General features: G+C 40.0%; 2 protein-coding genes and 1 pseudogene across 2 annotated transcripts; 2 read left to right on the top strand and 1 right to left on the bottom strand.

Annotated features, from left to right (window-relative positions):
• Window positions 1-489: 489 nt before the first annotated feature.
• LOC101825030 (olfactory receptor 12D2-like) lies at window positions 490-5,099 on the top strand. Its single transcript, XM_005087206.3, has 3 exons — window positions 490-576; window positions 2,612-2,708; window positions 4,171-5,099. The coding sequence occupies exons 1-3, from the start codon at window positions 490-492 to the stop codon at window positions 5,097-5,099; spliced, it is 1,113 nt and encodes a 370-aa protein (XP_005087263.2).
• Window positions 5,100-12,096: 6,997 nt separating this feature from the next.
• Window positions 12,097-13,026, top strand: LOC101825294 (olfactory receptor 1G1-like). Its single transcript, XM_005087207.2, has one exon. The coding sequence runs from the start codon at window positions 12,097-12,099 to the stop codon at window positions 13,024-13,026; it is 930 nt and encodes a 309-aa protein (XP_005087264.1).
• Window positions 13,027-15,144: 2,118 nt separating this feature from the next.
• Window positions 15,145-17,335, bottom strand: LOC106022649 (annotated as a pseudogene).
• Between the last annotated feature and the right edge of the window lie 428 nt (window positions 17,336-17,763).

Here is a 17,763-nt window from a genome sequence, read left to right as displayed (position 1 = left end):
GGATCTCTGAATTTGAGTCCAGCCTGCTCTATAGAGGAAGTTCAAGGATAGTTAAGCTGAAGCAGTGAAGGTAGCAATCAAAAATGGAAAGCTGATGAAGATGTAATTGAATGAAGGGGCCATGTTCCAGCCCCACTAAGCAACAGGACTTGGCAACTTCAGCCACTGGCTCTGGATTTAGAGTTAAGGATAGAAGAAAAGGGCTATGGAATTTGTCCTCCAGTCTAAGGAAAGTCACTGAGGCCAAGCATGTGTCAGGGGTATTCTTGAATATAGGCCTAGAGAGGCCATTGTGTGTAGTTGTAACAGTGAAGCCTGGATTACCTTGGAGACCCCAAGATGTTGGAGATGCCAGAACTATGAGATACTGGTTAAGGAGAGCTGCTAACAGGGAGTAGAACCAGCCCAAGATAAAGAAGTGTGTTGCAGTTAACAAAGCTGCAGGGTGTTGGAGATCTGAAGAGCATTTTGACATCAGACATGGGGAAGATGCAGAATTTGGAGTTTGCCCATCTGGCTTTCAGTATTGATTTGGTCCAGTATTTCCTCATGATCCCTTCCCTACAATTTGGAATGGTAATGCATATTGTGCCATTATATATTGAAAGTATGTAATCTGTTTTTTTATTTTTTTGGTTTTTACGAGACAGGGTTTCTCTGTGTTGTTTTAGAGGCTATCGGTCCAGCCCGGCCTTGAACTCACAGAGATCCGCCTGCCTCTGCCTCCCGAGTGCTGGGATTAAAGGCGTGTGCCACCACCGCCTGGCCAGTAATCTGTTTTTTTATTTTGATTTTATAGGGGACTACAGTTAAGAGACTGCATGAATTTTGGAAGAGACTGAACTTTGGACTTTAAAACATTGTTGAGATTGTTACAGACTATAGGGACCTTTGAAGTTGGACTAAGTGAATTTTATATTATGATACTGTTACAAGCTTATGAGGGCCACAGAGTGGAATGTGGTAGTTTGAATGTAATTGGTCCCCATAATCTAATAGGGAGTGGCACTATTAGGATGTGTGGCTTGTTGGAGTACATGTGGCCTTGTTGGAGGAAGTACATCACTGTGGGGGTAGGTTTTAAGGTCTTTTTTATTCAAGCTTTGCTCAGTGTGACTCATAGATCATCTTTTGCTGCATTCATATCAAGATGTGGCACCATGTTTTCTTGCATGCTGTCATGCTCCCCACCATGATGATAATGGACTAACCCTCTGAAACTACCTAACCCTTTCTTGACTTCCTTTCTAAATATTATGCTGCACCTATTCTCACAGCTGTTTGTATGGATATGTGTATACATTATAGGCTATGCTCTTTAACATAGCAAACATAAAATTGTTAATGTTTAGAGAAGTTACAAAATTTGTAGGACTAAAGGAAAATAAATATGAAGGGCCCCATGCTAAAAGTATTACTGAAAATTTCTAGATGGTGTCCACAAAACAGTAAGCCAAGCTGGGGGCTTGGTTGATAGCCCTCATAAGGCAGATGGCCATGTAGCTTGTGACAAATGGAGAACCACAGAGGAATTGCTCTAGCTTATGCCTTTCTTTCATAAGTTGGGAAAAGTACCCTGTTTATTTTCATATCCATTCTACTCAGCACCAGGGACATGTTCCCTGGGGGTTGTTATGTCTGCCGATCTGTGTTATTAAAACACTGGCAAAACTGTAGGTGGCAGAGGGGTTTCGAGAGAGGAAATGTAGGCTAGAGCCACAACATGAGCTGTCACTTCAAATATTTTACAATCTGTGCACTTTGTGTACATAAACCTGAGAATCTTTGTTGCTTTTGGTCTGGATAATCAACCAGGTAAGATAATGCATTAGGAGTAAACTTGGAAGTTACTTATATTTTCTGTTCTTTAGGAGGTAGTCTGTCTGTTTGCAACATTAAATATCAGTACCTGGGGGTTCAGGTATTAGTTCCCTGTATTGAGATGGTGTCTTCTCTCTGTGCGAGGACTGTGAAGGTTCTTTAGTTTTTGTACAGAATTATCACATCTCATGTCAAGTTATCATTGTTGTTACTTTAATCCTCTCTAAATCCAACCTGAAATCCCCAAATATTGGAAGTGCTGAACAAAATCATTGGTATTGACCATTCCAATTGCTATTTTTCCTTAAGAATTAGGTAAATAGGGTTTTTTGTAAATAGGTTTTTGATATATATTTTTCAGAACTGTTTTGTTTTTGGGTTCAAAGATTCATAAGTCATCTTGGTCACTAGAATTGAATTTTTAACAAGAATGTCTTTTGCATTTATAAACAGACAAAATAATCATGACTATCAAAGAAACACCCCTGAGTTATTTGAAGGCAACCCTTCGGAGAATTACACCAGTGATTACATCATTTCTCAGACTGTCTTCCTACTATAAAGCATAGAATCCCTTGGGACCCTTATAAGTTTTCTCCACTTCATTAATTTTGTTTCTTTAGATGAACAAATTGTAAGATTTCTCACACCTTGAGAGATTTCTCTTTTGTAGGAACCACCCCAGTGTCAGCATCTGTCCAACTCTAGTGTGGCCTGCAGATTCTCTCAGTGGCTCCCAGCAACATGGGCCTTCTGAACTCTGATTCCAGTTCTTCTCTTCTGTACACAGAGTGAATCAAGCACATCTTTAAATGAAAGGAACCACAGGAAGCTACTTCTCATAGCTATGTCTGCTCCAACGAGTGTATCTCAGGGAGGAAACTCAGGTATTTTGCTAATAATGAAGAGAAAAGCAAGTTTTAAAAAAGTTACTTGTCTTTTAGTAAGTGATGATTGTACAATTAGAGTGAAACCTTTTGCAATGAATTTATTCATAATTCAAGTATTTTGACATTTATTGAAAAAACTGCTAGTATGATTATGTTAGTAAAATGAAAATTATTCATTTCTTTAGATGAAAATAAGACTTTATTTGGTAGGAAGGAATGCTAGGAGTTAATTTCATAGAGAAGAAACAGTCTTAAAATGAGGAGAGCTGAACATTTTTGGTAACTTAGGAGTTGGTTGATTTAAGGCAGCCTGACTTTTGAGATGATAAAACACAAAAGTGTTACCTACCATGGTACCATTAGTGGAGCTAGAAGAAAGGCAATTATACCTCCTCAATATCTGAAGAGGAAGTTTAAGTAGGTAGCAGAGAAGACAAGATTTCAAAGATACTAAAGCCGTAGGCATTGGCAGTTCCTCCTGATGAAATGACAGAAGGACTGCTGGGTACTCACTGGCAGAGGTCCTCTTTTTCAAATATTTTGGGATCAGCAAAAGGTTTCCTTTAGTCTCAGGATAACCAGGAGAATATAAATGTCATAAAGTACAATTTATAATGCAAAATGTCTTGGGGTCAGCATGGCAGTATGACTATAACTCCACCACTCAAGAAGCTAAGGCAGGAGACTGCTTGAGTCACCATTGTCTACATTTGGAAACATCTTAGGAGTCTGTAAGGTTCTTATTTGCTCAGATTATCAAAAGACACTAAGCCTATCATCTGCTACAGCACTGAAACATGTTATGCACATGTCTGGTCAGAGTCTTGAGATTAATATGGTCATGTTTCTTACCTCATCTGGCTCAAGATGTTCCTTACATCTTCTGGCTCAATCATCAATAAGAAACAAATAAGTGCAAAGATGTTGCAACTCCGTATATATTCTTAAGATGAGGTGAACTTACTATGTTTTGATAAAGCTGTTTATACTTCCTATAAACTCTGTGGTTGAAACAAAATCACCTCTGTCTATTTTCTTTATGTTAAAGCTCTTCAAGAGTGTTCCTATGTCTCAGAGATTGACTCTCTGGTGAGATACTTTAAAAGGTGTTCCATGTTAGAGATGGGGTGAAAAGAAAGTTGGATCAAAATTTAAATGCTCACAGCTAGAAAAATGGTAGGTTGGTACCTGCTCTGAATCTTTAATCAGAAGACATTGTTAATGGAAAAATATAATAAATTAAAAGATGTCTGGATAGGAACATACAGCAGAAATATACTTAATATTTAATGGATCGACAGACAAATATTGTATAAGAGCTTCACAATATCTTTGTGAGGTTATAGAAAATCATTCTCACAAACGATGTTTGTGTTGGCAAGAAAAGTATTGCCTAGAAAGACTGACTAATGGACCTGGAGGTTAGTGTTCCACAAACTATCCTCTCTTTTCCTTTAAGTGTTACTGAATCAAACCTTAGTCACTGAATTTCTCCTCTTGGGAGTGACAGACATACAAGAATTGAACCCTGTTCTCTTTGCCATATTCCTTACCATGTACTTTGTCAATGTGGCTGGGAATGGAGCCATCCTGATGATCGTCATCTTGAATTCAAGACTCCACTCACCTATGTATTTTTTCCTGGGAAACCTAGCATGTCTAGATATCTGCTACTCCACCGTGACAGTGCCGAAGATGCTGGGCAACTTCCTCTCTACCAACAAAGCAATTTCCTTCTTGGGATGCATAACTCAGCTTCATTTCTTCCACTTCCTGGGTAGTACAGAGGCCTTGCTGCTGACAGTGATGGCATTTGATCGCTTCGTGGCTATCTGCAAACCACTCCACTATCCCTTCATCATGAATCGTCAAGTCTGTATCCAGATGGCAGTCACCATTTGGGCCATTCCTTTTCTCCACGCTCTGCTTCATTCCATAATGACATCTCATTTGAACTTTTGTGGTTCCAACCATATTCATCATTTCTTCTGTGATGTTAAGCCATTATTGGAGTTGGCTTGTGGGAACACTGAACTCAACAGGTGGCTGCTTAATACTCTCACGGGGACCATTGCCATTGGCCTCTTCTTTCTGACATTTCTCTCCTATTTCTACATTATCACCTACCTGTTTCTCAAGACCCGTTCTTGCAGCATGCTCCACAAAGCACTGTCTACTTGTGCCTCTCACTTCATGGTTGTTATTATTTTCTATGCTCCTGTTCTCTACATCTATATCAGTCCTGCCTCAGGAAGCTCCCTGGAAGAGGACAGGATCATTGCTGTCATGTACACTGTGGTCACTCCTGCACTCAATCCACTCATCTATACTCTAAGGAACAAGGAAGTGAGGGGTGCTTTTAATAGGAAAATCAGAACACAGATTTGACTTGAAGAAATGCAATAAATTCTTCTGAAATACTGAAACAAGAAATAAATGTAAATGTTGAAATGTGAAATTAGTTGATTCTGCAATTATTTATGATATATATAGGCAAGAGAACAACATATAAGAAAACATGACTCAGTTGTATGCAAAATTGCAATCTATATAAAATATATAAAAGAGAAATTGGAATAAACCAGGTATAAACCAGTTTGCAAATATGTCTGGATTGCCATGTTTTGAATAGATGGATATTAACAGATACAGTTATCCATAAGTCTACATTAATTTAACATACTATAGTATGATCAATAAAATCACTTTAGAAGGCGGTAATGGAAATTGTACCCAATACTTCACACATGCTATGTCTATACTTTATGCTGAACTATCTCCCTAGCCCTCTTTTCTGTTTTTCTTTTCTTTTCTCTCTTTTTTTTTTGAGATAGGGTTTCACAAAAATTTCCAGGCTGGCCTGGAACTGACTATGGTCTAGGAAGGCTTTGAATTGCTATTTTCCTGGTAAATCTCTTAAGTTGCTGGGGATACAGCCCTTGTTATTGGGCCTATCTATGATCAAGAAAACTTAATTCTTGCAAATGGATGGATCAGATAAGAACAAAGTATAATGATATATGCATATGAAGAAATCACAATAAAGTTCATTGCTTTTACACTCTGAAATGTGATAACATTATGATGATTTAAAAGTTTTGAAGATTCTAATGTAAAGCTATTGCTGTCCAACTAGAAATATAAAGTTCAATTTGATGTGGAGTTCGGGTAAATTTAAAAAGTTTTCCTAATTTCATATTTATAGAGGTGTCTGCCTTGAGAAGTCTTAGAGTAAAAACTTTCAGCCAGGGAAAGCAAAAGCCCCTGTGTTTTTCCATTTCCAAACTCCAAATTCTTCCAGAGGTCTTTGGATTCTCCACTCACTAAGTGATAGCTCTGAAAGTCAGGGTGGATCAAAGAAACTGTGGTTGGCTTCGACTCACAGATACAGTTATATGTGGTTAGAAGTGCCGACTGTGCTGCAGAAGGCAGTTACATTTGGAAAGAGCAGATCAACTTCTGGGAGGAGGAGAATGAGCAGCTGTGTGGTACTATTTGTGGAAGGTGTAAGGTAATGACTGAGACAGGCACTGAGGGATTGTGAATTTCCTAGTGATGCCTGTAAGACTTCTAAAGATGAAACATCACAACCTATCTCTTGTAAACATGACACCAAACACATCATCTTAAACCATAACATCCTATCTTAGCCCCTGAAATCTCACATTCATTTCATAATGCAAAAGCACCATCTTGGAGCTTTCGAAGGTCAAAAATCAGTCCACTGTCATCAATACATAATTTTCGGGTAATGGCTGTGTTTTGAAAGGCTGTGGAAACTTTGGGAGGTAGACTGTAGTTTCTAGAGATATGCCTTTGATAGTCACTCCAGTTCCCATTCTGCCCTCTTTCTGCTCCCTGTGACCATGAGGTAAGAACTTCTTCCATCACTCTCCTACTGTCATAATATTTTGCTGAAATGACAGAACTAAGAAACGGTGTCCTAAATCCTCTGAAACTGTGAACCAAATTAAAACAATTTTTTAAAACCAGTTCAGGATACTAACTTTCATTGACTCCAGGCTGAATAATCCCCCTAGGTTATTACAGATCCCGTTTAACATCACAGGAACAGATCTGTATGGGGAGTGGAAAGAGGAATCCCGAGTCCACAAACCAGTGGAGAGGAAAGAACTAGAAAACGGATTGGTTTAATATTTCCAGAATATTTGATGAGCTGACAGATATAAGTAAATAAATGTGTAGTATTCCTCTACACTGTGTAAATATATGTCATTGTGGCTGATTTAATTAAGAAGCTGACTGTCCATTAGCTTAACAGGTAGAGGTTAGCTAGGATGGGCACACACAAAAAAAAGAGTGCAACACAAAAAAGAGTGCAAAGGAGAGGAGCAATCTCAGGAGTCGCAAGGGATGGAGAGGAAGCAAGAGATGAACTTACCATACTGAGAAAAAGTACCAAGACACATGGCATAACAGAGCATAGATAAGAAATGTGGATTAGTTTAGGTTGTAAGAGCTATCTAGTACCAAGCCTGAGGTATTGGCCTAACATTTGTAATCAATAATAAAAGTCTCTGTGTGGTCGTTTGGGAATTGGCTGGTGGGACAGAAAAGTCTGTTTACAATAAATAATAACCAGCCTCAGTTATCTAAAGTGAACTACGCTGCTTGTAGCTAGGAACATAACAAGACAATCTATCTCCCTTCTCAATTATTCACTTTCATTTTATCTACATGCAGAAAAGATGGAACTTCAGTGAGTTGTAGTTCATCTAATTTAGATTGTCTAATTATTACAGTTGTAAAAGCTTCTCTGTCATGGTCACACCTTGTCCTTGCATAAAATAACTCATCACTGATTCTGTTAAAATAACTTATCTTTTATGAGGACCAGCAGGACCTTCTTCAGGAATTGTTTCCCGAGGAGGGGGGAAACAGGGGTGAGGAAAATAAAGAAGATAAGAAAGTTTGGGGTCAAGAGATATTTCATGTGCTGATGGCTTATGCCAAGTAAGTTTATTAAGAATTATACCATTTTATATACTGCTTGTAAGGTAAAAATGGACACTCAGAAGAAAGCTATAACATAATGGGACAAAGTCAGCAGAAGCTAATCAAACAATATTGCACAAAGAACACGGGATATCTCAGTTACATCACAGACCATACATATAGTACCCTTGAGGCTGTTAACCATGGCTCTCCCTGGAGGAAAATGTCACATTTCCAGGAACTGAATCCTAGGTCCTTCAAGGCCCTGACCCAAGCCCCAGACTGGACCTTGCCAAGTCTGCCCCTGATCAAGAACCAGTGTTCCCTTTGTCCTTTCACCAAGGCCTCCGAGAAAGCTTTGGACTGGCCTATCTTCCAATATTTTAAACTCTTTGTATAATTCAGTAGCATATACAGAGCTCATTGTTTTCCTTTCCAACCTAGTATCCAAGAAGCTAACTCACTGTGTCTATGGTTCATTGCTTCTCTAAGGATTCCTCCCATGCCATGTTAAATGTGCATCAAATAAGATTTACATATTTTCTTCCTGTTAATCTGATCAGGTCAATTTGATTTTTGAACTCAGTCATTTTCATAAGAGGATGGAAGAAACAGGATAATTACTGGAACTTCATGGTAACCATCAGGTGCTTGTATGTTCTCAGAAGACACATGATCTGGGTATGCACCAGCTCTTCTCTATGCTGCCAACCTCTGGATGTCTTTACTAGAGAGAAAAAGGAACTTTTTCTCATTTCACATAATGTCTTGGTGGTCCCTATTAGTTAAATATGATTCAATGATGATACACCAGAGAGCTATTTATGAATTGTGAAATTCATCATCAAATATGATAAAATATGAGAAATGATTTGGAGAATGGTCCAAGATTTCTTATTTAGATAGAATTAGGTTTGCAATTATGTCAAAATCTAAGTGTAGATGATTAATGAGTAGGACAAATATTTGAATCTATCTTTATTTAGAAAAGTACAATTTAAAACTCATACATCAGTTAGAGTGGTACTTTTTTAAAACCAGGAAATATTTTGGTCACATGTACACCATTCAAGTTTTCTTTAGTCAAGGAGGTAGATCAATGACTAGAAATAGACTATGAGTTTTAAATATCTCATTTCACATCTGAATCATTCTCAATATTTTACAGATGTTTAATTAGTGAGTTCATCCTCAAATAAGCAACAGCCAAATTTCTCAATGGAAATTTATTACAAATTATCCACTAATGAGTAACTCTGGGAACTAGCTCTCAAAGGTCAAGAAAGATTTATTCTATAGGCAGACCTTTTCTGACCTCAAGAGAGGTAATACAAATAATGCTAGGCTCCAGACTCCATCATCTCTACTTTTGTATATGTTCTCAACAATGCAGGCAAAGGGCAGGATGCTCTTCAGTCTAGGAACATTGGATAGAGTGGATGTTTCCGAGTTCACCACTTATGAAAGGACATTAGTGATGTCAGAAGGTAAGGGTGAAATGTGGTGTTTTATGAAGTAAAATGAGCTCATATTTCAGACTGGAATATAGAAAGTGTATAAAGGACACCATTCTATTTGTATGTTAGTTTCCAAAGATTGCATATAAATATCTCCACCTAAAAAGAAAACCCCTTTCACAGTAAAATTGATCCTATGAAGAAATGGTATCATATACATATATACACAGATATATACATATAACACACGCACATACATACATCTATATCATCTATCTATCTATCATCTATCAATCATCTATCTCGCTATATCATCTAGAGTTGAGGAAAGAAACCTGAATTGAAAACTTGAATAGAGTGACTTGCTTGCAGATATTTGAAGTATGAAACTGGAAATAGAAAATAATTATAAAAATGAATTTAAAATAAATTTAAAACGGGAAGAGAACCCAGATAAGGAGATAGAAGATGAGCCAAAGAAACCACTAGAAGCCAGGAGAGTGTTATGGGTAACTTGGAAGTCAAAGAAAGGTTCTGAAGTAAAGAAGAGAGGATTTTCAATTGACCTATCTTTTTGAGAAATCAAGTAATAATGACTGAAATTTAAAACTTGTATTTATGAGTATTATTTGGGGAAAATACAAGTATAAGTACTTGCTTTAAGAGGGTTCAAGAAGGCATGAAGGCAAAACTATTGGATTAGAAAATAACTAGTGATTTAGATGGGAGTTTTTGGATAAATATGTCATAAGCAGTAGAAAAATGAGCTATTACCATGTATTACCATGTAGCCCAACTGAAGCTACATCTTTAGGCACAAACACAGATGCTGAACTAGTTTCCAGAAAACCTCAGTACTGAATCTCAGTTGCTCTAAGATCTAATATGATCAATTATTTTATAGATAAATAGGTTTGAGATGAATACAATAGCAGTGAGATTGTTTAACATGGAAGAGTGACAGCATGAGAGGAATGTCATTGCCTGATGGAGGGAAGGGTTGTCTACAAAAAATGAGAGTGTAAAAGTAGACTTCACCATGCATGAGAATAACCTCCTAATTCCCAGTACAAACGGAAATGGACTAGATGGGAAAGTGAGTAATGCAGGTATGATTGACAGAACACTCTGCAATTTTTAAATTCAATATAGCTAACTTGCAGCATCAGCATGTTGGAAACACAGATTCTCATATCTTACCCCAGATCTCCTCGGTCAGAATTTCTGGGATGGAGTGTGATACCCGTGAATTAACAGCATCTCCAGGTCAGTGTCATTTATTATAATAATTTTCAGAGATATTCACTTCCTTGAAATTTTTGCCTAAATGTCCTTTAGAGTAATTAAAATCTCATTATGCACATGTACCATATTTTCTTTTTCATTGCAAGTAGATCCTTCTTTCATGCAATACATCTAGACCATAATTTCCCCTCCCTCCAGTCTTCTCACTTCTTCTTTCCCTGCTTTAGAAAGGAGCAGGCCTACAAGAAACAACAATCATACTCAACAAAATACAAAAAGATAAGGCAAAAGCCTTCATATTGAAGCTGGACAAGGCAACTAAATGGGAGGAAAAGAGTGCCAAGAGCAGGCAAAAGAGTCAGAGACACACTTGCTCCCACTGTTAGGAGTCCCACAAGAACACCAAGCTAGCAACCATAACATATACACAGAGGACCTGATGCAGACCCACACAGGCCCTGTGCTTGTGGCTTTAGTCTCTGTGAGTTTATGTGAGCCCTTCTTAGTTGATTCAGTTGGTCATGTGCTCTTGTGTTCTTCATTCCTTCTGAGTCCTAAAATCTTCCTTTCATCTTCAATAGGTTCCCTGAACTCTGAGGAGAAGGACCAGAAGGAGACCTCCTTTAGACTCTCGCTGCATCATGTCTGACAGTGGGTCTCCGCATCTACCCCTGTTTGCTTCAAGAAGGAAGGCTCTCTGATGACTACTGGACAAGGCACCCATCTATGAGTATAGTAAAATATCATTAGGAATCATTTTATTGATTTTTGTTTATTTGTTTTTGTTTTGGTCAGTCATGTTTGTTTCTCTCATAGGTCTGTGAGCTATCCAGTCTGTGGTTCATGGCCATCCAGGCAGTGCTGGGCATGCGGTCCCTTTCGTGGTGTGGGCCTCAGTTTAAGCAGACATTGGTTGGCCACTCCCACAAGTTCTGTGCCCCCATTGTCCATATTTTCTTTCAGTATCTTCCTGTACCAAAAGGATGGAGGCTCTATCTAGGAATCAGTTTAACCTCTCTACTTTCAGTGAGATGTGTGGATGTGCCCTGCTGTCATTTTTCTGGGAGCAGCCTCTGTCCTAGCATCAGCTTGGGTTGTTTGGGGAATTTCCACCAGATGTCCTTGACCAAGAACTCAACCCCAGGCTTCTACTGGAAGTCTTGTCTGGCTACAAAAGAAGGGTAGTTCAGACTCCATATCCTTTATTTCTAGGAGTTCTCTCCAGGGACACCCTCATAGGCTCCAGGAAGTTTCCACTTCACTAAGTTCCCACACTGCTCCCCAAGTGCCCCCAAATTCCAGCCATCTATCCCTGGACTCTCTCCCTCCATCCTCTCCCCAACCTATCCTCCTGCTCCTGTCCTCGCTTACCCTCAGCATACCACAAAATCTATTCTATTTCCACTTCTAAGGGAGATCTATATATCCCCTTATACTCCTACTCTTTACCCATCTTATCTGGGTCTGTGGATTGTAGCTTATCATTTGTATAATAGTTAATATTCACTTATATGCGAATACATACCACATTTGTCGTTGAGTCTTCCTAGGGAGCCATTTTTAATGAACTCCAAGTCTTGTTCCCTTCCTTTACTAATTTCCCTTGCTCAGTTGGTGCTGTGAGGGAGACCCATTGCCAAGAGACCAGGCCTGGGTTGATTCCCAGTCTTGCCTGAAGCGAGTGAATTGTCTTCACACCAATTTCTTCTTGAAACACAAGACTCAGGATGAACTGCAGTCAGGCTCCTGGCTTTATCCTCTCAGGACTGTCCAGAGATAGAGAGAAATGGCAGCCTCTCTTTAGCATCTTCCTAGCTCTCTACTTGCTGGGTTTCCTAGGGAACCTGCTACTTCTGTTAGCTATTGGTGCTGATGTCAACCTCCACACCCCTATGTACTTCTTCCTCAGTCAGCTCTCCCTTGTGGATTTTTGTTTCATTACCACCACGACCCCCAAATTGCTGGAGGCTGTGTGGACTGGAAATGGATCAATCTCATTCTCTGGATGTCTGACTCAGTTGTACTTCTTTGCTGTTTTTGCGGACATGGATAACTTACTTCTGGCAGTCATGGCTATTGACCGCTATGCTGCTATCTGCCATCCACTGCACTACCCATTTCTAATGACTTCTTGCAGATGTGGGCTTCTGGCCAGTGGGTCATGGGGAATAGCTCATTGTGTGTCTCTGGCCCATACCTTGTTGCTCTCCCAATTATCTTTTCATAACAACCAAGAAATTCCTCATTTTTTCTGTGATTTTGGCCCTCTCTTACGGCTTTCCTGTTCCAATACCCTCCTCAATGAGACACTGATGATAGCTTTGGCTGGGGTTTTAGGACTCAGCGCACTTCTCTGTGTCATAAGTTCTTATGGTTGTATTTTCTATGCTGTGGCTAGGGTTCCATCAGCACAGGGGAAAAGGAAAGCCCTGGCCACATGCAGTTCACACCTTTCTATGGTCCTCCTCTTCTACAGCACAGTTTTTGTCACATACTTGAAGCCCCCATCTAGCTCTCACTCATCTGGGGAGGTGGTAGCTGCTGTCATGTATACCCTCGTAACTCCCACGCTGAACCCCTTCATTTATAGTCTGAGGAATAAGGATGTTAAGAGTTCATTGAGAAAGATCCTGAATGTGAAGAACTCTCAGGACTAAAGATCATCACTCAGGAAGGATCACCCCCTGTAGGAGTGAATGCCACAAAGCTACCCGCCCCCCCCCACATCACTATCACATGCACAAAGTGAGTCAGTTAACACTGTAGCTCATAGGAGAATTATATGATTGTTATGGTTAATCTTCAGTGTTAACTTGACTGGATTTGGAATCATGTAGAACACACATATCTATTAGTGTGTCGCTGGAGAGATTTCACTGAGGAGAGAAGATCCATACTCAATATGGGTGGCACCATCCATTCCATAGATTGATCCCGGACTGATTATAAAGAGCAAAAGAAAAAGCCTACCTTACCGGCACTATTCATCTCTCTTTGCTTGGTGACCACAGATACAATATGACCTGCCACCCCATCCTATTGCTGCCAGGCCTTCCTCATCCTGATGTACTGTATTCTTCAAGCCATGAATAAGACGAAACTTTTGTTCCTAAATTGCTCTGTTAGGTATTTTGTCCCAGCAACAAGTAAAGTAACAAATACAATGATCTGTTGGAAATACCACTATGCTGTTTTCACTAGTCTTTGTTTTCTTACACTCATTTTCCTGAAGTGTGAATATCCATTGCAATCACTACAATCATTTGATAATTGTTAGTAACAATAATGGTTTAGCAACAATAGATCCCTGGTATCTTTTTAGGTCTTACAGTCTCTCTTGTTCTGAAAATCAAGTGGATTTAAACATATCTATCTTTCTCTAATATCCTTCCCCCAGTTGAAACTGGATGTCACTGAAAAATCATGTCAAAGGGAGTGGTAGAGTTCATAGAAGTTAAATTACAAGTACGAGGTCAGGAAGTTGAAGAGGCTGACAATAACATAGGTCAGTAGAAGCAGGATGAAAATGGCTATCACTTCATTCTCTTTTATTGGAGACTATATCACAGAATTCTTTTCAAGATAATTTATTATGAGCCAGGTGGTGGTGGCACAAGCCTTAAATCCCAGCACTCAGGAAGCAGAGGGAAACAGATATCTGTGAGTTCGAGACCAGCCTGGTCTACAAGAGCTAGTTCCAGGACAGCCTCCAAAGTCACAGAGAACCCTGCCTTGAAAAACAAAACAAACAAAAATAGATAATTTATTATTGTTGTTGCTGTATTGCATATGTAGATATGTATAAAGTTACTTAATATATAACATTTTGTGGGAAAGAAAATTGCAAATTTCCTTCATCAAGACTGTGTGCTCAAGGGGTCAAGACTGGGCTGGTGAAACCCAGAAAAACAGCTGACCTGAACAATGGGGAGATCTTGGACCCCAGACTGATAGCTGAGAGGCCAGAATAGGACTGATCTAGACCCCCTGAATGTGGGTGTCAGTGAGGAGACCCAGGCAATCTATGGGACTTTGGGTAGTGGATCAGTATTTATCCCAGGCACACAAATGGACTCTGGGTACCCATCCCACAATAAGGGATGCTCTCTCAATCTGGATACTTGGGAGAGGGCCTGGGCCCTCCCCAGAATGAAATGACAGACTCTAGAGACCCCCATGGAGGGCCTCACTCTCCCTGGGGAATTGAGTGGGGATGGGAGGGATGGAGGGTGGAGAGGAGTGGGCATGGAGGGGAGAGAGAGGTATCTGGGACTGACATGTGAACCAAGCTTGTTTCTAATTTAAATATATAATAAAAAAGTGTTAAAAAATAAAGACTGCATGCTCAAACCCAAATACACATAAAAGGAAAGAACTCTTCAAATGTTGTACTACAGTAATAAAAATGAGCCTTGTTCTAGATGTGTTTCTACATTGGTGCTTTGTTTCTATAATTTTCTTTTCACTAATCATTAGTAGTGGTGCTGCATACAGCAACAGGCCATAGAGTGACAACTTAGTACATGTCTGCTCTGAGTAACGATTGAATCAGTGCACTATTTATGCTGTATTCAATACATAACTCATAGTAGTTTACATAATCTTTTAAACTAATTTGAAAATTATTGAACTGTTGTCTTTCCTTTGGGTATAATTCAGGAGACCTAAAGGGAAATTCTGGGAAAGAACAAAGTACTCATCCCCAGCCCATTGTAGGAAAATTTTCCATCAAGACCCTGAAAGTCCAGTAGAAAATCTTTACTTCCCTAGTTAGGTCACATTTCAGTTGCTTTGCAGTAGAGAAACCTTCTTAGTGTCTGAGGCACCTCCTGGTTCCTCAAGGTATAGATGACAGGGTTGAAGATGGGTGTGACCACTGTGTAGAACAGGGCAACAACCTTGCAGAGGAGCTGAGAATGGACAGCAGAGGGTGCAATGTACAAGACCATGAATGTTTCATAGACTGTGGACACCACAGCAGGTGAGAGGAAAACGTGGAGAAAGCCTTTCTTGTTCTGGCCCCAGAGGGAACACGTAGTACTGTAGTCAGATTTTCTTTGGACCACCAGCTCCCAAATGACACAGAGACTGTTTTTTTTTAACTTATTTTATTTATATTAAAACAATCTTATTTTACATACCAATCCCAGTTCCCTCCAGTCCTCCCATTCCCCCCACTAATCCCTCATCCCACCCCATATCCACTCCTCAGAGAAGCTGAGGCCTCCCATAGGGGAATCATTGAAGTTTGTCACATCATTTGGGGCAGGACCTATGCCCTCCACCATGTATCTAGGCTGAGTATCCCTTCATAGGGAATTGGATCCCTAAGCCCATTTGTGCACTAGGAATAAATACTGGTTCCACTGCCTGAGGCCCCATAGACTGCCCAAGCTCCCCCAAATGACACCCATGTTCAGGGGACCTGGTTCAGTCTTATGCTGGTTCCCCAGCTGTCAGTCTGGAGTCTGTGAGCTCCCAATTGCTCAGGTCAGCTGTTTCAGTGGGTTTCCCCAGCATGGACTTGACCCTTTTACTCATCATTCCTCCCTCTCTACAACTGAACTCTGGGAGTTTGGCTCAGTACTTAGCTGTGAATCTCTGCTTCTGCTTCCATCGGCTACTGGATGAAGGTTCTATGATGGCATTTAAAGTAGTCATCAATCTCATTATAGGGGAAAGGCATTTAAGGTAGCCTCTCCACTATTGCTTAGATTTTTAGTTGAGGTCATCCTTGTGGCTCCCTGGAGATTTCTCTAGTGTCAGATTTCTTGTTAAGCCCATAATGACTCCCTCTATTAAGGTCTCTCTTTCCTTGCTATTTTTCTCTGTTCTTCCCCTAACTCAACCTTTCTGATCCCTCATGTTCACCCTCACTCTCCTTTTCCTTCCTCCCTCCCCATCTCCCCGTGTTCCTAATTTACTCAGGAGGTCTTGTCCCTTTCCCCTTCTCTGGGGGTCCATGTATGTCTCTCTTAGGTTCTTCCTTGTTTCCCAGCTTCTCTGGGGATGAGACAAAGACTTCTTATTAAGTATGAAAGCTTGGCCTTAGCTTAGGATTGTTCCCAACCAGCTCTTATAACTTAAATTAACCCATTTATATTAGTGTATATTCTGCCACATGGCTTGTTACCTTTTCTCAACACAGTGTATGTCTGACTTCCCCCAAGTCTCACTGGCAAATCCCTTGCACCAGATTTTCCTCAAGTTCCCCTCCCTCCCTGGAAGTCCTGCCTATACTCTTCTGCCTAGCTATTGAACATTCTGCTCTTTATTAAACCAATCAGAAGGTGCCTTGGCAGAGACTCATCTCCACAGGGTACAAAAAGATTATCCTACAACTCAGCACAGTCACTACAATCTGAGCACAGGAGAGCAGAACCAATTCAAAGAGGATAATCAGGAAGACGATAGAGAGAACAAATGTAGTTAGTTACTTGGGTCACTCCAGTATCTGAACAAGGCAGAACCATTAAAGTTGAGAAATCACAGTGAAAATGATTCAACTTGATTGGGATCACAGATCATCAGCTGGGCCATCATAGCAACAACCAGTCCATAAGACCATGAGAACAAGTCCATAAGACAATGAGAACAAATTCCAGGAAGTGGCAGATTGCTAGGTAGTGATAATATGCATCACAGTCAGAAGAAAACACTTATCTGTAGCCAGAGAGTCAAAGATGAAGAATTGAACAAATATGGTGGCCTTCTGCAGGAAGCCCTCAAACATTTTGGGTACCACTGTGGAGGGCTAAAGGATCTCAGAGAAGGACAGATTTACCAGAAAAAAAAGACATAGGTGTGTGAAGCCTCTGGGAACTGACCACCAATACTATGATGAGCATGATCCCTGTGATGATGGAGGCATAGATGATAATGAACACATAAAACAGGAAGGACTTCATGGAGACCAAGGGACATAAACTCAGTGACCGTTTGGTTTCCTATGGAGACACTTTCCATGGAGTCACTGAGTTTTCTGCTTGATAGTAACTAAAGAAATTTTAGTGTATCACTCTGTTTTCAATTACAATCCTATAATTGATATGGCTACAAAATAATGCAGAGAGTATGCAAAAATGAGGATGGCTTAACTTATCTTGCATCTATCCCTGTTCTTCCTTTCTTCCTTCCTTAATTTTTTCATTTCATTTTATGGACAAGAGTTTTTTTTGCCTATGTGTAGTTCTGTGCATCATGTGCATGCCTAGTGCCTGTGGAGACTAGGAGATGGCTTTGATGGAGTTACAAATGGTTGTGATTTACTGCATTGTTGCTGGTAATCAAAACTGGCTCCTCTAGAAGAGCAGTCAGTATTCTTAACTGTCGAGCCATCTCTCCAGCTCTACTCAGACTCAGAAAGACAAACATGGTATGCATTCACTCATAAA

The sequence above is a fragment of the Mesocricetus auratus genome, unplaced genomic scaffold, assembly GCF_017639785.1.
Source record: "Mesocricetus auratus isolate SY011 unplaced genomic scaffold, BCM_Maur_2.0 Super-Scaffold_100027, whole genome shotgun sequence".
Classification (NCBI taxonomy): Eukaryota; Metazoa; Chordata; class Mammalia; order Rodentia; family Cricetidae; genus Mesocricetus; species Mesocricetus auratus.
This window is presented reverse-complemented; position numbering and strand designations above follow the sequence as displayed.